Source organism: Hyperolius riggenbachi, chromosome 2 (genome assembly GCF_040937935.1).
Source record: "Hyperolius riggenbachi isolate aHypRig1 chromosome 2, aHypRig1.pri, whole genome shotgun sequence".
Taxonomy (NCBI): Eukaryota; Metazoa; Chordata; class Amphibia; order Anura; family Hyperoliidae; genus Hyperolius; species Hyperolius riggenbachi.
The window spans coordinates 230,457,120-230,482,318 of record NC_090647.1 but is presented as its reverse complement, the minus strand read 5'-3'; the positions used below and the strand labels follow the sequence as shown (position 1 = coordinate 230,482,318).

General features: G+C 45.1%; 1 protein-coding gene across 3 annotated transcripts in view; it reads right to left on the bottom strand.

The window, feature by feature from the left end:
- Positions 1-23,064, bottom strand: part of GCC2 (GRIP and coiled-coil domain containing 2) — a 112,231-nt gene extending 89,167 nt beyond the window's left edge. For 2 of the 3 annotated variants that reach the window (XM_068268280.1, XM_068268281.1), the window contains exons 1-2: positions 14,524-14,670; positions 12,222-12,278 (exon numbers count right to left, since the gene is read on the bottom strand). In XM_068268280.1, the coding sequence (XP_068124381.1) occupies positions 12,222-12,278; positions 14,524-14,613 (147 nt within the window). In that variant the 5' untranslated portion in view covers positions 14,614-14,670. Of the gene's footprint in view, positions 1-12,221; positions 12,279-14,523; positions 14,671-23,006 lie in introns of those variants that run through there. The other variant, XM_068268282.1, reaches the window with a different exon arrangement.
- Between the last annotated feature and the right edge of the window lie 2,135 nt (positions 23,065-25,199).

Genomic DNA, 25,199 nt, shown 5'->3' with positions numbered 1-25,199 from the left:
AAGAGGTGATACAACAGAAGATTGTGTGCAGATCTGAGATTGCGATTGGGTTTGAATCTGGAAATTAGTGAGGATATGTACCGGGGAGAGAGATTGTGGAAAGCTTTGTAGGTTAGGGTTAGGCGTTTGAACTGGATCCTCTGGTTAATTGGCAGCCAGTGAAGAGCTTGACAGAGAGGGTCAGCAGAGGAAGATCGAGAAGAAAGATGAATGAGACGAGCAGCTGAGTTCAATACCGACTGGAGCGGGGCCAGTCTGTTAGAAGGTAGTCCACAAAGTAGTATGTTGCAGTAGTCCAGACAAGAAATTATAAGAGCATGTATTAACATTTTGGTTGTGTCTTTGGTTCCTGCTTCATAGACCTCATAAGATCTAATAACACCACAGTAGTACTCTCAGGATTAGCTGTAGAAGAGCTTGATCTACTAGACCTACTAGACTTATCACAGTCCCCACATAATGTCTTAGTAGACCCCTCAGGTAGCCTGACACCACACTTAGCACACTTTTTTGACTTCAAGGTGCTCTTAGCTGGTTTCTGTCAAAACAAAAACAAGATACAGGCCCCAATAGTGTATTACTACATATGTTAATAAAAACCTTGCTACCACAAAATAGTAATACTGCCTCTTACCGCTGGTTGAGGTCCCAGCTGCTCAGGGTTACCAGCTTGAGGCGACTCCTGCATCTCTAAGGCGGGCTCCATAGACTGCTGCATAGCCCCCTAGAGACTCCGGAGTCTGTGCGAGGCGTGCTGCAAGTGCGTTCAAATAAACCGCACTATCCTTCTTCCGGGATGGCTCTTATCCCCGCCTGCACGCGCTGTACCGTACGCGTGATGTTGACGCATGCAAATCTTGTCTACGCGTCACAAGATACACCTCGCGTCACATGACGCGTACCTGATGTCACATCCGGCGCTACCCGGAAATGCAGTAGCGTCTCGGAACAGCCGCCAAGAGCCAGGAGAGCAGCGAACCGAGTCAGATTCCTCAAAATCCTCTCCGCTCCACACAGAGTCAAGGTACTGCTGCCCATACCTCCATATGTAGGTCGCACCACCATGCTGACCTAAACCGCATCCCCCATCATGAAACAGTAGAACATATTCACTTGTAGGTGCCGACAGGCTCCCCTACAGCAGTAACGTCCAAGGTGCTTCCATGAAGAGTCTGGGAAACAAACTAAAAACTGAGGGAGATTGTGTGGAGGCGGGCTTTATACTGATTTGATTATTTTAATTTCTTCAGGTGTTTCCAATTTGAAGGGGGGGGGGGGGAACGACTAACACAATCTCAGGAGGGCCGTCCTGGAGGACGCAGGGAGGAAGGGATGGATGCGAGATATATTTTTGAGTTGGAGATGGCAGGAGCTGGTTATGGAGTTAAGATGAGGAATAAAAGAGAGAGAAGAGTCGAATATTACCCCCACGCATTGTGCTTTGGGAACTGAAGTTATGGGAGTGTTATTAACATTTATAGTTACTTCAGGCAGAGAGGTGGCCAGAGACAGTGGAAAAATGATTAGTTCTGTTTTACTCATATTAGTTTTAGGAAGCGAGAGGACATGAAGGAGCATGTAGCAGACAAGCAGTCAGGAACACGTTTTGAGGAGGGAGTTAAGGTTTGGGTCCGAGAGGTACAGTTGTGTATAGTCTGCATACAGGTGGTATTGAAACCCTAATGAGTTGATTAAGTCACCAAGACCATGCATGTAGATGGAAAAGTGGAGGGGACCAAGGACAGAGCCTTGAGGAACCCCGACAGACAAAGCATGAGGAGAAGAGATCTGATCTGAGTAGGAGACTGTGAAGGACCTTCCAGAGAGGTAGGAAGATAGCCATGTGAGAGCAAGGCCCTTTATTCCTACATATGAGAGAATTTGTAAGAGTAAGATGGGGTCGACCGTATCGAATGCTGATGACAGATCAAGAAGGATGAGTATGGAAAATTGACCTTTGGATTTAGCTGTAAGAAGGTCATTGGCCACTTTGGTAAGGGCCGTTTCCGTGGAATGGTTGAAGCGAAAGTCAGACTGGAACTGATCAAGTAGGGAGTTAGCTGATAAATAGTGGCTTAATTCTGCATGTATATGGCGTTCAGGGGGCGTGGCCTGGCTATGGAGCAGTGAGGACGCGCGGCCCCTGAGCTCCACAGAGTCCTTTCATCCTGACTAATCCTGTCAGCTTTAGGCAGCATCTTTTCCCGCTCCGCTGGTGGACAACTGCTCCTGAACTCTCCTGGCTCACTCGGAGACAGAAATATGGCATCCACCAAGGCAGGCTCGGCCACAGCACGCCTGGCGAAGTTCGCACATGGCGAACCCAAAGATGGCGGTGGCGCTTCCTCCCCCGCCGCAGAGTCCGCAGCTCAGGACTCTTTAGATGATACGATCCCACTGGAAGGGGTAGAGGAGAACGCCTGCAAGCCGCCCACATCATCCGCGGCCACCCGCAGTGAGTACACACAGAGCGCTGCTAATGCAGGGGCAGAGTCTGGGGATAAGATGGCTGCTGCTGCAGCACTAGGCCCGAATGCTGATGCAGATGCGGAGCCCTCAAGATTACAACTTCTAGAAGCTATTATGGAGCTCAAATCCTCCTTTTGTTTTCAATCTTTTTTATTGAATTTTTTAAAGTAGAAGATAAACATATCATTACAGACTGTATAAGCATTAACGTAATAGCAGATTACAAAATATTATACAATCATGTGCAAAACTTAATTCAAACAACAGTTGTAAAAGTTAAAGGATGTAATAATGAACAAGATCCAGGTATGTCTTAGATAAGTGTATATGAGGTAAACAGGAAATGATGATCATGTAACACATTTCAAGTGTTGCTACCTAGAGGGGGGGGCTACTGTATTATTGGTTATGGCAAAATATCTCTTGCTCACTCACGAAACCAAAACATGGCCGAGCAAGAGCTTATTTCACTCTAGTGCAATTCATAGCTAACGTTGCCTGCCTCCCAGCGGAGGCAGGTGTGGATGTCAGATGAGCTTATCTGTCAACAGACTAGGAAAGGAGGAGAAAAGAGGTAAGTATAGGGTAAGAGGAAGTGTTGTTGGGACGAGGATCAAATCCTCCTTAACAGTTAAACTGGATGTCATACAATCTGAACTGACTCTTGTCAAGGCAGATATGCATAAGCTCCGCGATCACACTAGCGAGGCGGAAAAACGTATAAGTGACTTAGAGGATGATGTAAGGCCACTACAGTCGGACATGAACTATCATAATAAGCTTGCTGATGCTCACTCCTTCAAGCTCTCGGATCTTGAAAACAGATCAAGGAGGAATAATTTACGCTTTGTGGGGTTCCCAGAAAAAGCTGAAGGCACCTCTGCTGAGGAGTTTCTGGAGGAATGGATTACTACTACCATTTCAGAATTTAAACCCTCTAAGCTCTTTTCTATTGAAAGAGCCAACAGAATTCAAAGTGGCCCTCCCAAACCTGGTGCTCCATCAAGGCCTTTGATTGCTAAACTTCTGAATTACAGGGACAAGACTGATATATTAAGAGCTGCAAGGGTGACTAAAGCACCGATTCAATTTAATGGGGCTGATATTCATATATACCAAGATTTCTCAGTGGATGTAAAAAAGCAAAGGCTAGCCTTTCTGGATGTGAAAAAAGTGCTCAGAGATAAAAGTATAAGCTACAGCATGATGTTCCCAGAAAAATTACAAGTCGTGCACGAGGACCGTGTTTTGTTTTTCACTGATGCACGTGATGCAGTTAAGTGGCTGGAATCAATAGGAATAGACAGGCCCAGAGCTCTCCCGCCTTCTCGGCGTCGTGTCTGAGTGCTAACCTACAGGAGTACCCTTCTGACATATACAGTCCACGACATGTGGGGTCTTCGCTGTACCCTCATGCTATAAGACTAGTGATGTTACTGCTCTTTTTGGACAAAGTGTGCCTTGACAAAATATACAAAATATACAAGAACATGGCAAATACTTGATGTCCCCCCCTTTTTTTTTTCTTCTTCTATATAAATTATATTTTTCGTGAACTGTGGTCTCACGTACAAAAGCTCTTATGTCTGGAACTAACGTTTATCCCACAATTTAAGGGTTCTGCAACAACTGCACTACTAGTTATGTGCTGTGTACACTCTCTCTGTTTTGAACATACATTGCATGCGATGTTGAACTATATTTTTGCTACTGGCAGCAGTGTGTGTAATAAGGAGCTATTTATACCACGCTTTATGTGACCGCTGTCTGTGAAACGTATGCATCTCTGGACTCTGGAGTTTGTTTCTCTAGTTAACGTCTCTTTATGCTGCAGGGGTTAGGGACTAAGGCGGGTTATAGTTTTAGACAGCTTGCGGGGTGGGTTGGGGTTGGTTGGGTTATGTTTTTTTCCCTCTCATTGACAATGCATTTATTTGATATAACATATCTATTGGTTACAGAATATGCGAGTGCAGTTTTTTATCCTCTATCTCTGGATAATGGCTGAATTTAAAGTGTTGTCCTGGAATGTTTGAGGCATGAATCACCCTATTAAGCGTCGCCTGGTCTTCGACTATATGAAAAATTATAATCCCTGCATTATGTGCCTTCAGGAGACACATTTGGTTGGAGCAAAGCTAACCTGCCTTAAAAAACCCTGGATAGTGAATGTGTATGCTGCACAGCACTCCAACTACTCCAGAGGTACCGTCATTCTGGTTGCAAAAAAAGCCCCAATCAAAGTTATTTCTGTGCACTCTGACCATTTGGGTAGGTTTGTTATAATGCAATTTTCTCTGGGGGGCCGTATGATGATAATTGCCTCTGTATACGTTCCTCCCCCATTTCATGTCTCTGTCCTGGAAAAACTGTTCCCGCATATTTATGACCTGGCACCTGCACCTATCCTATGTGGGGACTTTAATAACATTCTTAATCCCACTTTGGATAAATCTAGTATTGGTGAGCAGTGAGGCCATAGTACCTTTAAAGACTGGGTTCAGAAACACTGCCTCCATGATATATGGTGCTGGAATAACCCGAAAGATAACACCTTTTCGTGCTTTTCTGACCCCTCTAGATCCATGTCACGGATTGATATGATGCTTGGCACATATGACTTGCTCTCCAAAATCAGCCACGTCAATTACCTTCCACGTGGGATCTCAGATCACTCTCCCTTAATTGGTACATTATTAGCTGGCCAGGGTCCTGGGATTAGGGGTATGAGGTTGGGCACCAATTGGTTGCAGGACGAAACAGTATTGGATCACTGTAAAACTGAAATGTCTGAGTACTGGCAACTGAACCAGGGGTCCACTTCAATGGATGTAGTGTGGGATGCCTCAAAAGCCACTTTGCGGAGTCACTTTGGGCATATAAAGGGGATTATACTCAAAAATGATGAAGCATACATAAACTTTACAGAGTCATCTATGCTGGCAGCGAGGCAAGCATTTGAAATGTCACGTACCACGGATAGTTACCAAGCCTGAATTAAGGCCAGACGAGCGCATGAGCTAAAACTATTGAACAGAGCGAAGCGTAAAGAATTTATAAGACGTCAGAAATTGTTTGAATGGGGGAACAAGTCTAGCAAAATCCTGGCAAATTTAGTTAAAACTCAATCCCCCTCGATTGCAATCCCTAGAATTATTTCTACTAACGGTTGTGAATTCTCTACTACCACAGAAATTCTGAGAGTATTTAAAGGGATACTGTAGGAGGGTCCGGGGCTTCTACCGGTCCCCCGCAGACATCCTGTGTTGGCGCAGCCACTCACCGATACTCCGGCCCCGCCTCCGGTTCACTTCTGGAATTTCAGACTTTAAAGTCTGAAAACCACTGCGCCTGCGTTGCCGTGTCCTCGATCCCGCTGATATCACCAAGAGCGTACTGCTGAGGCCCAGTATGGTCTGTGTCTGCGCAGTACGCTCCTGGACATCAGCGGGAGTGAGGACATGGCAACGCAGGCGCAGTGGTTTTCTGACTTTAAAGTCAGAAATTCCAAAAGTGAACTGGAGACGGGGCCGGAGCATCGGTGAGTGGCTGCGCCAACACAGGATGTCTGCGGGGGACAATTAGAAGCCCGGGGTAAGTTCAACTCATTTCCCCCCGACCCCCCTACAGTATCCCTTTAAGGAATACTACAGTAATCTATATAATAACTCCTCTACCTCTGATTGTGATTTTACTTCTCAATTTTTGGGTGACTGCCAGCTGCCAGCTGTGGATGAGGCAGACAAACTAATGTTAGATGCCCCACTTACACTTGAAGAACTCTTAATGGCTATAAACAACCTCAGGCCTAACAAGGCACCGGGCCCGGACGGGATACCTGCAGAGTGGTATTTAAAAAGTAAAGTAATAACTGTCCCGGCACTACTTAAAACTTTCAATGAGGCGTATGACTCTGGTTATCTGCCTGTTTCCATGAGGGAAGCACACATTACTCTCCTCCTGAAGCCAGGCAAGGACCCAGACTCCTGCGATTCCTATAGACACATCTCTTTGTTAAATGCGGACGTGAAAATATTAGCTAAGGTCTTAGCTATCCGCTTGAAATTGATAGTTGGAAAGTTGGTATCCCAGGACCAAACTGGATTCATCCCTGCCAGATCCACTAAATTAAATCTTAGGAGATTGTTCGTTAACCTCCAGCACTCACACAGCAATTCGGGATCTAGGACCCTTCTAGCACTCGATACAAACAAGGCCTTTGACACGGTCACCTGGCAATACTTGTGGGCAGTGTTGGATGCCTTCAAAATCGGTGCCACTTTTAAGAAGTGGGTACAACTCTTATATACTGGTCCTTTGGCGCGCGTCATAGTAAATAACCAGCTTTCTGACCAATTCCCTATAAAAAGAGGTACGCGGCAGGGCTGTCCCCTATCGCCGCTTCTTTTTGCACTAGCAATGGAACCCCTGGCTGCCTATATACGGGAAGATCAGAGTATTGGAAGGTGGATAATTAATAAAGTACATGAGAAAATTTCCTTATATGCGGACGATGTCCTTTTATATCTCGATAATCCGGGTTCCTCTTTGCGGAGAGTGCTGGAGGTTTACAAAATATTTGGGAGAATATCTGGGTTAAAGGTCAACTGGACAAAATCAGTATTATTCCAGGTTGACCCAGTTCCCCCTGAGTCACTGCTGCCTAATCAACCTCTTCAAATAGTTCCCTCCTTTAAGTATCTAGGCATCAATATTACATTTTGAAGACTATATACAATACAACCTCACTCCAGTATTAGCTAGCATCCAAGGGAAACTAAAAAGATGGTCATCGTTGCCCTTGGACTTGCTCGGTAGAGTGAATATCATTCAAATGATTATTGCCCCCAAAATTTTATATATTCTATTAATGGCACCCTGTTGGATCCCTGAATCACACTTCCGCAACATCAATGTTTTGGTACAGCAATTTCTTTGGGCAGGTAAACTGCCTAGACTTTCATTAGATGTCTTACGTATGCCGATTGACCTGGGTGGCCTGGCATTACCACATTTTCAACTTTATTATTAAGCTGCGCAACTCACATATGTTAGACGCTGGTTGCACTGTATTAGAGATGATGCCTCCCTTGACACCGAGGCTGATATAGCTACATCATATGAGTCATTATGTAATGTTATCTACAGGGGAAGCACAGTTACTCCTGGGAAAATTCCAATTTTGAATTCTTCCCTTAAGATTTTTCATAAATCCATGAAAATTGTAGGTGAAAAAATAGATAGACGTTCTCCTAGCTCCCTGCTGTGGTGCAATCAGCGTCTACCAGAATTCTTAACTATGGATGGGGTAGATTTCTGGGTCCAAAAGGGGGGTAAAATATATTCATCAATTATACCAGGACAGAGTCTTTAAAACATGGCCACAAATGGTAGCTGAATTTCACCTGCCCAGATGGTCTACATTTAGGTATTTTCAAATTAGACACGTTGCTATGTCCCAATTTAAATCCTTAAAAGTGCAATTAACTACAGGTATTGTAGAGGGCTGGCTATTAGCCAAAGAGGATACGGGACCAAGTTCCAACTATTATTCTAATCTTATAACGTATAAATGCTCGCTCCGTTTGAGTAAGTCCAGGGCAATGTGGGAAATATGGGGAGAAGAAATAACGTGGGAAGAGTGGGCTGATTTTGCTGAATCCTATATGAGAGCAGTCATATGCTCCAGGGATAAACTCATTCAATTACGATGGTTTCATCAAATGTACTACACTCCAGTCAAAATCGCTAAATTTTCCAGTGGTGCTAGTGATGTATGCTGGAGATGTGGACATAGCCCAGGTACTTTTCATCATATGGTATGGGACTGTAATATAATACAAGTTTTCTGGCATGAGATAACATCCTTTATGAGGGACGTGCTAGAATTACCTATGGTGATCTCATATAAAGCCCATCTGCTGGGTATGGTTGACAACTGGCCCCTAAGTAAGCACAAAACGATACTTGTCAGGTTGCTGTTGTTTTATGCCAAGAAGGCTATTGCTCTTGAATGGAAACAGCCTTCAGCTCCCTCCACCAACCTATGGAAGAAATTAATCAATGGCGCTCTTCCTCTGTATAAATTAACATGGATGGCTAGGGGGTCTCCAGCTAAATTTGAAAAAGTGTGGAAGATGTGGATAGACACCTCAGAGTCAGCAGTTGAGGATTTAGAAGTTAATCCACACATTTTAGACACGCTATAACAATTTTTGTTATGGTGGGACTGTTTTGCTCCTTATTGTTGTTATACGTACAATTCCTCTGTGTACCTGTCTGACTATAGTCCTCTCCACGGACTCTTCATAGAACTATCCAGGATGTCTCAAATATATACTTGTATCTCTCAATTCGTGTATGTGGCCATATAATCTGTATAATTGTGATTTGCTTTTATTGTCATGGAGTGGGAATTCTGTTTTATCTGTTCTTATGTTTAAGAAAATCAATTAAAAAAAAAATGTATATGGCGTTTAATTAGTTTGCATGCAAATGGGAGAAGTGATACTGGACAGTTGGCGAGTGTGGTAAGATCTAGAGATGGTTTTTTTTAAGTAGTGGTGTAACAGCAGCCTTTTTGAGTGGCGGCGGAAAGATGCCAGTGGAGAGGGACAGGTTAAATAGCGATGTTAGTGCAGGCATGAGAGATGAGGATAGCTGCGGAATGAAATGGGAGGGAATAGGATCCAAAGAACAAGTGGTTAGATGAGCTTTAGATATTATAGAGGAGAGTGGAGAGAAGGCAGTTAGAGAGCAGTCAATGAGAGGTGTGGAGGTGGAATTTGAGGGCTGCGTGGAGAATTCACTTCTGATTTTGTCAATTTTATCAGTGTTGTCTGGTGGTACTCTGGCTTTCTTGCCCTTAGCTGCTATGCTGCTATACCTTTATACCTCTGAGGCGCTCACTTCTGCATCTAGACCCATTGAGTTATACTCCTGTTTGCTTGATGAAGCAGGACCACACCTGCGAAACGCGTTGCACTAAGTGAAGTTAAATAAAACGTTTTTTGTATTGATATATTGTGACTCAATTGAGCTCTATATTTTTGAGGGAGGTAAGTCCACCTGAACATCCCCCTCTTTTAGACGGTTTTTAAACATTTTTATTCTACTCTGGCGCCTCTGTACATCATAACACCATGGCTTCAATTCATCAAGCATTACCGCAATTGGTAATGCTGAAAACAGCTGACTTAACGGAGCACTTTTGAAAATGTTAATTCATCAAAGCTGTCACTGAATGAGAAGCTGAAATGACAGAGCAATGAGATAAATTACCGACATGTGCTCAACACATGTCAGCAAATGTCAGTAAATGTTAATTCATCAAGGTTACCACATTCGCTAACACATTCGGTGATTATCTCCAGCTCTCCCCTGTCCTTACAGGCTTCGAAAGCCTTCTGTGTGAATGTTTTCATGATTAGCAGGAGCAGGCAGCCAATAGAAACAGCCCCTGTTCTCCTGCAAGTGCCACTGATAGGTGCTGATAGGTCACACAGGCTTCTCCACACAAGCTTCCAGACCCCCCAGGCAGTGAGCAGTGAGAACAGGACAAAAGATATCCCCAGATACCCTTCGGTGGTGTAACCCTTTAAATCCCTGTTTGAATATGCAAAGATGCAAGTGGTGAAATCACCAAGCATGGCATTAATGTCTCCAGGAAGTTTATCTACGTTGTGGCAAATAAGTAAAATGTTAAGAAACACTGATGGACAGATTCAGAGCAGCAGAGGCAGTAGAAGTAACAGTAAATATAACACGTTTACATGTAAAGGGATGTCTGGATGCCTTCTATTGTTATCAGCTTGTAACAACACAGAGACATTCCAAGCTGCTCTGCACCACTCTGCTGTTATCGAACAGCCTTTGATGAACTGAAGCCTAGTACTTCGGTAACTTAACGAACCTCTACCACACATGGGAAAATATTGATGAATTAGCACAGTGAAGTGTAAAATACCGAATGCGGTATTTTAAGGACTGGGATTTTGTTATCGAACACCCTTTGATGAATTGAAGCCAATGGCTTCAATTCATCAAGCATTACCGCATTCGGTAATGCTGAAAACAGCTGACTTTACGGAGCACTTAGTGAAATGTTAATTCATCAAAGCAGTTACCGCATGAGAAGCAGACATTCCTGTGCAGAGAGATAAATTACTGACTTGTTAAGTGATTACCTCAACATGTCAGTAAAATGTCAGCAAATGTTAATTCATCAAGCTCACAGCATTCGATAACATGTGGGGTGTTTATCTCCAGCTCTCCCCTGTCGATAAGGAGCTTGGAATGCCTTCTCCGTGTGTGACAGGACCATAGAAACCTCCCCTGTCCCCTGCAAGTGCTGCTGATAGGTTGGCCAGGCTTCTCGGGTGGAACAGACCCCCCCAGGCAGCCAGGGGAGAGAAGAGAGTTATTTTCCAGGCACCCTTCTTTTCTAGGCATCCTTCGGTAGTGTAACCCCTTGAGTGCCTGTTTAAATATGCAGGGATGCAAGTGGGAGCTCGTGGCAAAATGACCTAAGCAGGGAATGTGTAATGTTTCTCAGCAGATCATCTAAGCTGTGGCAAGTAAATAGAAACTTAAGACTAATGAGACAGATTCAGCAAGAGCAGAGGCAGCACAACAAATATAAAAGGCACATGTATAGGGATGTCGGTGCTGCCTCTTTCCTATTGTAATGCCCTCACTGCACGGACCTCTTCGGTAACTTACCGAACATCTACCACATGTGTGAAAATATTGATGAATTAGCACAGTGAAGTGTAAAATACCGAATGCGGTATTTTAAGGACTGGGATTTTGTTATCGAACACCCTTTGATGAATTGAAGCCAGTTTTTTGTAAAAACAATTCTTCTTACAGTTATTTTTTAATAAGCACCAATATAATTACTGACGTTAAGGTGGGGTCTTTCACATGTATGTACAGAATAAAGTACTATAGTTCTGCTGAGGATAATTTCTTTCATTGCTTTTGAATAGTCATTTCATCTGCTGCAAAAGCAGTAGGATTCACTGGTCATTTCATCTGCTGCAACAGCAGTAGGATTTAAATGACAAACCATGTGAAAGGCCAAATTACTTTAACATGAGCAGAAAACCTGCTGGCAGACTGATAATGCTTAGACAGGTTAGTGACTGACAGGCAGACACAGGAAAATGAAAACTGCACCGCTCCCTCAGATAAAGCTTTAAAATATATAAGAAAACTGCTAGGGTAAACTTTTAAAAAGGTTATATACCATATTTTTAGAACAAGGCGTGAACCAGTAAATGCAGTACATGTATATTAATGGAATGTGATTAGTCATCCATTAGACATCTATTTGCCACGTAAAGAAAGTCACTGAGATTTCTTAACAGTTGCCAAACAAGTTTCTGTGGTAACTCCACATATAAAAAAAAAAAAAGGAAAAAAAGAAGAAGAAAACAATGGCTGCAACTTTACATAACAACAAATAATATTTTTGAAGTGCTTTTCACTCGTAGGACTCAAAGCGCGTAAGCATGGCTCAGACCAGTAATTGGTTGATTGGTAAGTAGTGGTACAAAGGAAGAATTGTAGAAGTCTGGAAATGCCCGGCTAAAGAGGTAGCTTTTCAGTCTGGATTTGAATAGCTCCAGGGATAGGGCTGTCGTTATTGGGTATGGAAGGAAGTTCCAAAAAGTAGGGGCAAGACACAAAACCAATGACATGGCAACTAAGACTGTTGTCTAAAATAAAATATACACATGTAATTATACCTTAGATTTACTTCCTCCAGGTGTTGCAGGTGATTGCACGCCATCTTGACCAGTATCCTAAGAAGCAATCATGAGGCATTAGTAAGCTCTATTTTAATACATATTTAAAAAGTCTATGAAGTTATTTATTCAGGGAATGCAAAGACTAAAGGCCTCGTTCAGACTATACGAGCTGCCGTGCACATTTTGGCAGCGCGTGTAGCGTGCGACAAACAAGAACGGTAGAACGGCATAGACAGCCCTTCTACCGTTCCCATCATATGCGATGCGCTATCGCACTGCTGCATGCATTTTTTCGGGAATCACAGCGCAGATCCATTCACTGTAATGAATCGGGTCTGCAACGCAGCGCATAGTAGCGCAGATGGCGTGTGATCGTACACGTTGCGTTCCGATTGCAGTCATCTCCGTATAAATGATCTGAGTGAGACTTAAAGAAAAATATGTAGTTTCACCTGGACTTTTTTTATGTTTTAAAAAATGTTTTGCCGCTATTACAAGTGTCTTTTGCAGTTCAAACGATTTAAATAAATGCTTAGACACCCCTCAACAAGATGATTTGAGAGATCGGGTGGACTTTAAAAGATTAAAACACAGACACAACAGGAGCCTTGATAGTGTAGTATGAACTGAAAATGGAGCAAGAGTAGGCAAACTGTACTCACATAATTAGGTTGCTTAGGTAGGTAACCAATAAGGCATGTGGAGAACTCCCGTCTCCACTGGGGTTAGATGGACTCTATTGAGTTATAGGCCTGGATTCACAAAGCCTTGCTAACTCAGCACAGCCGCGCTATGCTTTGTGTGCGTTTTACCACACATAAAACTTTACATGCGCCATAACAAACGTTTGCGCACGTTCATGCAGCACAATGTGCACAAAAGCACAAATGTTTGTTATAGCGCGCGTAAAGCGAAGCATAGCGCGCTCGTGTTATGAGTTAGCACGGCTTTGTGAATAAAGGCCATAGTCTCTCTTGAGTGTTGAGTGAAAAAAATACCCACAAGTGCAAGTACCTGCATCCCTCCAAGTGAGAGTAGACAACATAAAGGCCCGGTGCACACCAAAAACTGCAAGCAGATCCGCAAACCGCTAGCATTTTTAGCTGCGTTTTTTCTTCTTATTTTGAAGCGTTTTGCGGTTTTGTGCTGCGGTTTTTGGTACAGCAGATTACAGATATTGTTACAGTAAAGCTGTTACTGAACAGCTTCTGTAACAAAAACGCCTGGCAAACCGCTCTGATGTAGCAATTTTCAGAGCGGTTTGCGTTTTTCCTATACTTTACAATGAGGCAGAAACGCCTCCGCAATCCAAAATCTGCAGCAGCCCGGGAGTATGCGTTTCTGCAAAACGCCTCCCGCTCTGGTGTGCACCAGCCCATTGAAATAATAATAATAATAATAATAATAATAATAATAATAATAATAATGGCAGTATTTGTATAGCGCCTTTCTCCTGTCGGACTCAATACATTACCCTAGCGTTTCCACATCCGCAATCGGATCTGAAAACGCGACCGAACCGCTCTGGTGTGCACTAGGCCAAACAGCAGGTAAGAGGCTTTAATAAAACTGCATTAAAAGATTCCTGATAGGTTATATCAGGGGTGACAAGTTATTAATTGAAAAATGAACACTATTATTTGCACACTGGCAATGCGTTTTTTGGGGATATGAAACTCACTTCTTCAGCCCAATTTTCAGTGCCTGCTGTGTCAACAGATTCAGAGAGAGAGGCACTCAATGCTTGGCTGTTCACATGTCAGGCACTGAAAACTGGCCTGAAAAAGTGGGTTTCATATCCCCACAAAACACATTGCTAGAGTACAAATAAAGAGTGTTAATTTTACAAATACTGGTAATTCTGTATCATTCCTCAGGTAAGTCACTTCCCTTTTCTCTTTTTATTGCTTCTGTGCTGTTTCTAGTGTACCGTATATACCCGCATATAAGCCGACCCGCATATAAGCCGAAGTACCCACTTTACACTTAAAAAAACTGGAAAAAAGTGATTGACCCGCATATAAGCCCTCCCCAGCGTAGCCCCTTCACAATAAAAATGCCAGATGTGCCCCCAGTGTGAGGCATCCCTCTCCTCAATATAAATAGCCAAATGTTCCCCCAGTATTTCGGCAGCTTTCCTTCCCATAGCCAGATGTTCCCCCCCAGTATGGGGGAGCTCCCCTAGCTTCATGTCAGCAGTATACAGACACATGTGGCCCTATAGCCCCCCAGCTGTATCCGTGGAACCCCCTCCTGTGGAACATCATGAGAAAGGCACAGTGATAATATGACTGCTGACCTGCTGGTGGCTTTGGTGGAGTGGAGAGAGCAGTGACATCACATGCAATGCTGATCTTCTGGTGGCTTTGGTGGAGTGGAGCAGCGACATCAGGGACAATGCTGATCTGCTGGTGGCTTTAGTGGAGAGGAGAGAGCAGCGGCGCCATGTGCTTTTCCGGGGATCCGTTTACCTCTCTGTTCCGTGTCATGTGCACTCCTGGGCATCAGGGACAATGCTGATCTGCTGGTGACTTTGTTATAGCAGAAGCAGAGAGAGCAGTGCCGTCATGTACTATGCGAGGGATCCCCTTGCTTCTCTGTTCCCTGTCAGGTGCATTGCTGGGGATCCCTTTGCATTTCTGTCTCGCTAGCTGTGTCCTCTTCAGTGCCGGGCATTTCCTCGCCGCTCTGTCCTGCCTGTTGTGTTTTAAGGCGCCACTAGATGACGTCATAGATTTGAGACACGGCGAGCAGGACAGATAGGCAAAGGAATGCCCGTCACTAACGCAGACACAGAGTGTGGGACAGAAGGGTATCCCCAGCAGTGCACGCGACGGTGGACAGAGAGGCAAGGGGATCCCCGGCATAGCACATGATGCCGCTGTTCTCTCCGCTCTACCGAGGCCACAGCAGGTCAGCATTGCCCATGATGCTGCTTCACTCTCCGCTCCACCGAAGGCACCAGCAGGTCAGCAATGATACTATCACTGTGTCATATTCACGATGTTGCAAAGGAGGGGGCACGGAAACAATGGAGGGCATGGACGCAGCACCTGGGTGAAGATGACTCGCATACAAGCCGAGACCGCAACTTTTGGGCCACTTTTTTGGGGTCAAAAATTTGGCTTGTATGCGAGTATATACAGTATTTTACCTGGATAGCATGTTTTCCTATATATAAATGCAGAACTTCCAAATCTCAGTTTATTTATTCTACATATAATTAACTGCAAACACATAACACATGCACTTTAAGGAAAAAGGGATACACACTTTAGCGAGTCAACATAAACAACCAGCAACAACTGGTTACATTCTTTGTTGTTTGGATTATCTCTGCATATAAATGACTGGGAATGAATTTCAAACATCTCATCTGAACAAGTCTTATTAAAGAGTGAAAAATAGCCTTCTGGAACTTAAAAAGAGGTCTAGATGAAGAGATAGATAGATAGATAGATAGATAGATAGATAGATAGATAGATAGATAGATAGATAGACAGACAGACAGACATATTAAGCACTATAATAACTATAGTTTATTGTACAAGAGAAAAAGCACAAGCACTTCCTGATTCCTAACTGTTGCAGTTGAGGTAGTCTATTATTCCACAGGATAGATAAACCAAAAGTCACAAAACCTCAGCACTGGCAAAGCAGATCCTGCATAGCTTTAAAAGTATCCTCCTGCAAAAAAACAAGTGCTCAGAGGGACAATGTGACCGTCACCAAGATATCAGCAACCCTCTGATGATGGCAAAAATCACCAAAATCTGTCAAGAACGATGGGCAACTCCAGGTTTACTACACCTACCTGGCACTTAATGTGCAATAAGGCCAGGACTGTGGAGTCGGTACAAAAATCATCCAACTATGACTCCTCAGTTTATGAAACCACCGACTCCAGGTACCAAAAATTGCTCAGACTCTTCCTCCACAGCCCTGATTAACCTCCCTGGCGGTATGAGAAGTGCGGCTGCGCGGCCGCGGGAGGGTTTTTTTTCACTTTTTTTTAGCATGTAGCTAGCCTAGCGCTAGCTACATGCTTCCCACCTCCCTGCGGCGTCCCCCCGTAGCGTCCGATCGCCGCCGGCGCCGCTTGACCATAAGGAAATCTCGTTCTGAACGGGATTTCCTTCAGGGCTTCCCCCGTCGCCATGGCAAGGATCGGAGTGACGTCATCGACGTCGCCGCGTCACAGGGAATCCCGATCCATCCCATAGCGCAGCCTGGCCAGGCTGCGCAAGGGGTATGCGGGGGCCTGTATCGCGGCGGGTAGCGGCGCATAGGCGGCGGCGATCAGACCAAACACGCAGCTAGCAAAGTGCTAGCTGCGTGTTTGAAAAAAAAAATTATGTAAATCGGCCCAGCAGAGCCTGAGCGGCACCGTTCGGCGGCTTACCCCGTGTCCAGCACGGGGTTACCACTAAGGAGGTTAAAGGTCCGTACACACGCCGGACTGCAGGCAACGACGGGTCCGTCGTCACCTCCCGCTGGGTGGGCGTTCCAGCGACATGTGTACAGTCTGTCTGCAGACTGATACGGCTGTTTCTGAGCGATCCTCCCGGCGTTACGGACCTTAAAGAGAACCCGAGGTGTGTTTAAAGAATGTTATCTGCATACAGAGGCTAGATCTGCCTATACAGCACAGCCTCCAGTGTTCTCCCCAGGATTTTTTTCCAGCCGGGTGGCATGAAAAAGTAGCCGGGTGGCGTGCGACGGGGAAGTGCAGGACAAGTGCAACTCTGCTTACAGCATAGGGGGAGGATGAGGAGACGAGCCGATGTACCTGCTAGGTACACACGATGAAATTTTCTGACCGATTTACTGTCGCATGGACTATTTCCAACATGTTTAATATGATTTTCAATCGATTTTCCGTTTACTTCTATGGAAAATCGAGCTGAAATTTGATGAGAAATCAGATTGGACATGTTGGAAATAGTCCATCTGACAGTAAATCTGTCAGAAAATTGCATCGTGTGTACCTAGCATTAGGGAGAAAGTATTTCAGATTATGGTGCTCAGGTTCCTTTAACCAGTTCACCCCCAAGGGTTTTTATCCTAACGGACCAGAGCAATTTTCAGTTGTCAGCGCTCCTCCCTTTTATTCCCTAATAACTTTATTACTACTTATCACAAGAAAATGATCTATACCTCGTTTTTTTCGCCACCAATTAGGCTTTCTGTGGATAGTACATTTTGCTAAGAATTTTTTTATTCTAAATGCATTTTAATGAGAAAAACAGAAAAAAAAAGAAAAAAAATCATTATTTCTCAGTGTTCAGCCTTTATAGTTTTAAAATTAAACATTCTCCTGTGGATAAAACAAACACGTTGTATTTGCCCAGTGGTCCCGATAATTAAACCGTTTAGATTATGTCCCTACCACAATGTATGGCGACAGTATATTATTTTGAAATATAAGTGGTTATTTTTCTGTTTGTTCTGGCCATAATTACAAGCCCCTATGTAATAAATTAAAATTAATTTTCCCCCATAAAATATAGAATAAAAAAAGCTGAGTCCCTAAGGCAACTATTTATTTATTTTTTTAAGCTGATTTTTTTTTTTACAAGTGTTTTTTTTGGGGGGGAGGGTTGTAAGTGTAATTTTATTAATGATGTGTATATACTTGAAAATGTATGTATTTTGTAAGTGTAATATACTTTTTGGCCACAAGATGGCGCTGGTGAACACTCATAGGACGTGTTCACTTTTTTTTTTTTTTTTTTTTACACACTTTATTAAACTGTTACATTTCCTGTTTATGTGAATGGACGTAGCCGCTGTTCGCGGTCACGTCCATTCACTCCAGGCACTGCGATTGGGTAGAGGACTGTTCAGTCCTCTTCCCCAATCGCCCAGCACGGGATCCCGACGGTAATGGCGGCGGTAGCGGCGGACACACGGCGGTAGCAGCGGCGGGAATGCGCGACGTATTAAAACGTCATGTTGCTGTTAATAGCGGTAAGCATGACGTTTTAATACGTTAGGATGGCGGTAAATGGTTAAAGCAGACCAGCACTCAGAACTTCCTCTCTTCTCTAAAAGATAAGCAACAACATAATAAACTTTAATGGAAGACATTTCATTGTTACAGCGGATACAAATTCTACAATAAATCTGCACTGTTTCTACTTCCTGCTTTCAAGGAAGCAGACATTGTTAACCTCCTGTGCTTTCAAATTAGTTTATCTGCCATAGCAATCAGTTGACACGGGAGAAATAAAACTACAAATTGTGATTAGACAAGAGGGGTAATTAGACAGGCCAGACTCTATAAATACATGCAGGGTACTTTTCACTGTTTTCCTTCTATGCAAGAGTTCAGGTCCACTTTGTTCCTGCAGAGTGATTGTTGAAGGGGGAGGGGGATCATTACTGACAGGATGCAAGCTGGGGGGCTGGGGGGTAGATACAGACACAGCAGGAGAGAAGATTGCTTTTTTTTTTTTGTTTTTTTTTTACTTTAAGTTTGGGACGGAGCAGAAAAGAGCTGAGTGGAAAAGAGCTGAGTGCAGAGGAGGCTGCCTCGGAAACACTGTCACTGTACATGCCCTGTAATGCTCCATCCTCCCCCCCTATCTGAAGTTATATCACCTCTTCTAGCTGATTAGACCAGCAGCTCCTTATCTAAATGGCATGGTTATCTGCTGTCTGCGGGGATGGAGAATGAAGGAGTCGCTCCTGACTGACTGTCCCTGATTGCAGAAGAACGCACATTAGTGTTGTCCGGATCATGAACGATTCGGATCTTTGATCCGAATCTATTTTATGAGTCGATCATCCGAATCATCAAAATGAGTGATTCGGATCGCAAAAGGGGCGGGGTCAGGAGCGACACGCCCCCTCTCAGCGGGCAGCGGGGTCTTTGAAGCAGAGCAGAGATGGATCGCTCTGTTGGAAGGGAGGCAGCCTTGCAAGGGAGACAGGTAGATGAGAGAGAGGGGACATGGGTGCCACTGCCAGATATGTGTAGAGCACACATACTGGCTATAACGTGCTGCCCATTATAGGCTGGCTGTTCCGTAGTGCTGCACAGTGATCACATTGGAAGCTTTTTGGCTCAGCACAGCTCAGTAAATTTGCAGACAGTGTGATTGAAAGGCAATATAATCCTCCTGCACTCGGCACTAAACAGCTGCACCTATCTTCTGGGAATGCTTTCTTTCACTGTGCGACCTTTTCTTTCAAAGTGTACAGATTAACATATAGGTGAAATATATGTAAAGCATATGACTTCAGCATGTGGGTATTACGTGCAAACATTTCTGCTCTCTGCTCGTCCCTCCTCCCTTCTCTGTGTCCACTCCCTGCCCTCTGTCCATCTTCTCCCCTTCTCTGTGTGTCCACCCCCCTCCACTTCTCTGTGTGTCCACTCCCTCCCCTTCTCTGTGTGTCCACTCCCTCCCCTTCTCCTGTCCACAGACCTGTCCTGCTGTTCATTTCACCCCCGAATGCTTCCGGTAGTAAAATGATCCGAGATTCGGATCAAAGATCCGGATCTCTTCAATGATCCGATTCGAATCATCCGGATCATTGAAAAGATCCGAACTTCCCATCTCTAACGCACATGGTCTCTCTCCTCTGATAACTTCTGCAGGCTGCGTAGAAAGATGTGTGGGCGTGCTTGCTTGGCTGCCTCTCTTTTCATTGGCCAGAGATCTGCCAGCATATAATAAAGCCTGTTTCATTGGAGGGCGGGAGGCAGAGACGGAGCAGAAATTTACAGCTAGATGACATGCATGGTGCCGCCCCTAACAACCCGCCCAGCCAATCCCTGCTCCACCAGACCAGACAGCGTGAGGCGACAGGCAGAGGAGCGCTCCCCAGCTCTTGCAGTGTACAGCGTCAGCTCTCCCTATTGTGCGAGAGCTGGACGCTGATTGCTAGCAGGCAATGGAGCGCTCCTGCCTGGGTTTTTTTGCAGCTGGGTGGGTGATTGACAACAGCTGGGCGGGGTCTGAAACCAGCCGGGCGGCCCGCCCACTTAATTGGCCCTGGGGAGAACACTGGCCTCTGTTGCTATCCCAAACCCCACTAAGGTCCCCCTGCACTCTGCAATCCCTCATAAATCACAGCCGTGCTGTGAGGCTGTGTTTACATCTGTAGTGTCAGTCTCAGCTGCTCCCCCACCTCCTGCATAGCTCCGGTCCCTGCCCCCGTCCCTTCCCTCCAATCAGCAGGGAGGGAAGGGATGCAGGCGGAGAATGGAGTTCTGCAGGAGGCGGGGAGAGCATCAGACTGACACTATAGAGATAAACACAGCCAGCTCTGACAAGCTGTTTGTCAGCAGCGTGGCTGTGATTTATGAGGGATTGCAGAGTGCAGGGGGACCTTAGGGGGATTTGGGATAGCAACAGAGGCTGGGCTGTATAGGCAGATCCAGCCTCTGTATGCAGATAATATTCTTCAAACCCACCTCGGGTTCTCTTTAAGGCTTGCTTATGTTGATTGGGTCCCTGTTGTACAGGACCCACGATGCGAGCATATGTTTTTATGGAACATTTTGAATACGTTTTTTCTTTTTTTTTGCTTGGTACCCCTGGACACCGATCAGTACTTTTAACTCATATCTTGGATACGGTCACATTGTTCCTCTGAGCACTTGGTGTCTGCAGGGGGAAACTTTTAAAGCTATGTTTGATCTGCTTTGCCAGCACTGCGGTTTTTATAACTATATTTTATTGATAATTTTTTTTCCAGTTAAAGGAAGGTAACCAGAGTGCTCAAGGGTTAGGAGCTCTGCCTGTCACAGCAGACCAGGGTTCGAATTTCGGCTCCACCTATTTAGTAAGGAGTCTTGGGCTAGACTCCCTAACATTGCTACTGCCTACTGAGCACGCTCCAGTGGCTGCAGTTCAAGCTCTTTGAGTCTGCCAGGAGAAAAGCGAAATATTAGACTTTATTTCAATTTTCTAGCTGCACAGGAAGGAGAAAGCTTGTGGGCTGGACCACAATGCTGCATAGTGCTACTAAGGTTTGGAAACAGGAGTTACTCAAACAAGTGCATAGGTATGAATTGTTAGTCCTTCAAATCTGATTAGTCCTATACCACAGGTGTTGAACTGCAGGCATGGAGGGCCAGACCCATGCCAATTAGTGCAGCTGAGCGGGTATATGAGGGGGGGGGTTAAACTTAACTAGCAGCTGTCTTCTTTAACCTTTTGGGGACCACCTATATTAGATCCTACGCTGCACTTGTGGCTGTTCTAGCCTGATGCGGCGTAGGATCTACGTCGCCCGCCGCTTCCACTCCCGACGCGATCGTGCGCACCCAAGAGGGGAGATTAAGCTGTCATACGACAGCTGACATCGCGTATGGCTTCTGATCACTATGATCACCGGCGGATCATAGTGAACACTGTGACAGCTGCGGCGGTGGGGGGGGGGTGGGGTTAGAAGAGTATCCACTCACCTCCCTGAAGTTCCCACGACAATCGGCGCTCCCCTCCACTCTGGCCGGCATCTCTGCTCGCTTTGACGTCAGTGCCGGAACCCAGCTTGCTGATGTCATCAAGCCGCGACCCGGAACTGAGAGTCAGTACGAGCGGGGATGCCGGCCGCAGCGGAGGGGTCTACTGCAGCTCATCGCTGGAGCCTGGAAGGTGAGTAAAGGCTGCTGCATACAGGTGGGACACCTGGCCACACAGGGGATACAATGCCCAGCAAGCCCCAGCAGGGATCTGGCTGCCTGCTTCCCCCCCTCCCCCCGCATGCAAATTCTCCTGGTCCTTAAGGTAGGTTAGGCGGCCGTCCCCAAAGGGTTAATCTGTCCCATGGCACGTCTCACGATGCGTTCCAAGCCGCGATCACATGACTACATACAATTCCTCCTTCCGGATTGAAGGATGAAGTGTGGTAGTCACATGACACCGCTTGGAACGAATCGTGAGACGCGCCGTGGGACAGATTAAAAAAAGACAGCTGCTGGGCAAATTTAACCCCCCACCTACCCGCTCAGCTGCACTAATTAGTAGGATTAAATCCGAATTAAACTCAATCAGATTTCATCCGGAGCTCAAGCCTGCATACTAGTACCTGCACTGTTGCACATAAAATATAGGGTGCTGTTTTTGTTATAATATGTTACAACATTGCATAAACTGTTGTAAGTTGTTTAAAGCCCAATATAGTACTTTTAAAACAACAGCAAAAACAAAAAAAGTGTATACTGTATATCTAAATAAAGAACTATAAGAAAATAATTTATCCATGTATAACACGTGATTCAACTTACAAATTAGACTTACACGCAACCTCCTGGACAGCCTAATGATATAAAGGTCTGTAGTCTCTTATGGAACAAAAATACTAAGGTTTAAAAGAAAAATAAATACCTTTTTCCAAAATACTCTTTTAACTTCAAAGCACCTTTAAGTGAAAACTTTATATAATGCACTTATCATGAGTCTTTTATTTCAGCATGAACATAGGCACTTTTGGGTCACCCATCAAATATAAAACACGATGAATGTAATTGACAAATATTGAATGACAGGAACTATTCAAGTCTCCATTTAGGATATCAAGACAAATAATACTCTTATCAGTATGGAATGATAACAGAACATGACTGATAAGTATATGCAGACGTTTTCTTCTTTTAAAGCTCATTTTCCCTTGTGTGTCAGCAAATATCTAATGACAGCACTCTCAACCTTAAACGAAGAAAACCTGCAGGACAACAACTATGCAATAGCTATAGCTAAAACTGTAAACATTCAATAAAGCTTCAGCACATGAATTCTAGGAAACCAGGACCCCCTGGATGCTCACCTCCATTTCCGCAACAAGCACAACACTGTATACACTACTCGCACGCCTCACTTCCGCCTCCGTCACCTGCTACACGTAACGACCTCAGAGGCCCTCCCCTTCCATGCTAGATGTCATCACAGACCACACTTGTTGTCAGTAGAACCATTGTATCCAGCGTGCACTGCTTCCGGTGGCTCCCCACTGCGCTGGTGGAGACTGGAGAACGGTGTTCAGTCCGGAGCACAAAGATACTGTCAGATCCATAGAATAACTCCTCTGTGTGATAGTAGCCGTTCAACTGCAGCTTCAATAGAGTCTTGTTCTCTCACCTTGTCTAGTTCTAATGCAGCACAAACCTTTCATACACTCCCAGTTTGTTTATTATATATGTATTTCTCACCTACACTGCTTGTATGTTGCTGCTCCATCATTGACAGTGTGAGCAGTGTGAAAAAAATTAGGTTCCATGGGCTTTAGGAACAAGAAAATGTTGCCCGATGTGAGTAAAATTACTTGCATAGTAGAGGTGGGGTAACTGCTCCCAAAGCTGTGGTGATGGACCCTGAGATCAGATAACTTGTGGTGGAATCTGGTTTTGGAATGAGTATTTATATGTGTGTGTGTATATATATATATATATATATATATATATATATACTGTATATATCCCTAAGACATCCCCCCCTGGTGGTGCCTAACCCCAAGACCCACATTCCCCCCCCCCCAAGGTGGTAACTAAGACCTCTCCCCCCCCCCCTGGTGGTGCCTAACCCTTTGAACTCCCCACCCCTTGATTGTGCCTAACCCTTAGAACCCCCCTCGGTTCTACCTAACCCTAACACACACCCTCCCCCCAGGCTGTGCTTAACCCTAAGACCCCTGGGAGTGCCGAAACCCCCCCCCCCCCAGGTGGGCCTAACCCTAAACCCCCCTTCTTAAGCTACCCCCCCCCCCCCCGTTCCGCAGAGCCGTGATATGCAGCCATGAAGTTAAATTTGGGCACCGAATTGATGGCAAGAGTGGCTATTTGTTGTGCCCAAATTTACCTTCATAGCCGCACTTTGCGGAAGCTGCGATTTGCGGCAAAAAATGTATAATTGGATGCCCGTTAGCAGTCGCCACCATTCGAACAAGTTTCCATGTTATGTCGCTAAATGCAGCTTTTATTATTGGTGCCTATGGCAGCGCCCTTTTTTTCCGTAAGGGCTCCTGTGCCCTTTTTTTGCTGTTTCGAGTTCTACATACTGTACAATTAGGACATCCAGCAACACAAGTACAAATACATACAATTGATGCGTACTTTGAAAACATCACAAATAATGGTACATGTTCATTTGGTAAAAGTACTGTGACCAGACGTACCACTTTACCTGGGATACCTCTCAGGCTGAAATTTGTCCCTGTGGCAACATCCCACTTAGTCCACTGGACATCCAGGCAGCAGGACTCTGAGTGGCTCCTCCACCCTCTGATCCGCCATCTTGGCTATTAGCCCTGCCCCCAGCGTGCTGCTTTTTTACGTATGTAATGTCACTGACGACATCAGAGTCAGATCACCAATGAGATAAGACACAGACACAGAATATTTGTGTTGTGTTTTCTCCTGGCGGACTCAAAGCACCAGAGCTGCAGCCACTAGGGCACTCTCAGTAGGTAGTAGCAGTGTTAGGGAGTCTAGCCTAAGGCTAACCTACTGAATAGGTGCAGTCTAGAGCCGATATTTGAACCCAGGTTTCCTGTATCAGAGGCAGAGCCCTTAACCAGTCCAGTACACTATCCAGCCACTACTACAAGTGGAGGAAAAAAATTTGGCACGCCATACTTACACATTCCCAGCTCAGGCAGCAGCCTGCCCAGCGCTGTGGAGTTGGTTCAGAAATCATCCCACTCCTCAGTTTATGAATCCTCTGACTCCAGGTACCCAAAATTGCTCTGATTCCACAGCCCTTGCAAGGCTATGGAGTGGGTACAAAAATCATCTGACTACAACACCCTCCTCCCCACCTAGTGTCACCTTATTCCCACCCTCCTCCCCACTCAGAGTCACCTTCCACCCTACCCAGTACCCAGTGTCACCCTCCTCCCCAATCAGTGCCACCCTCCTCTCCACCCTATGTCACTCTCCCCACTCAGTACCCAGTGTCACCCTCCTCCCCACCCAGTGTTGCTCTCCTCCCACCCATTGTTACCCTCCTTTCCACCTAGTACCCA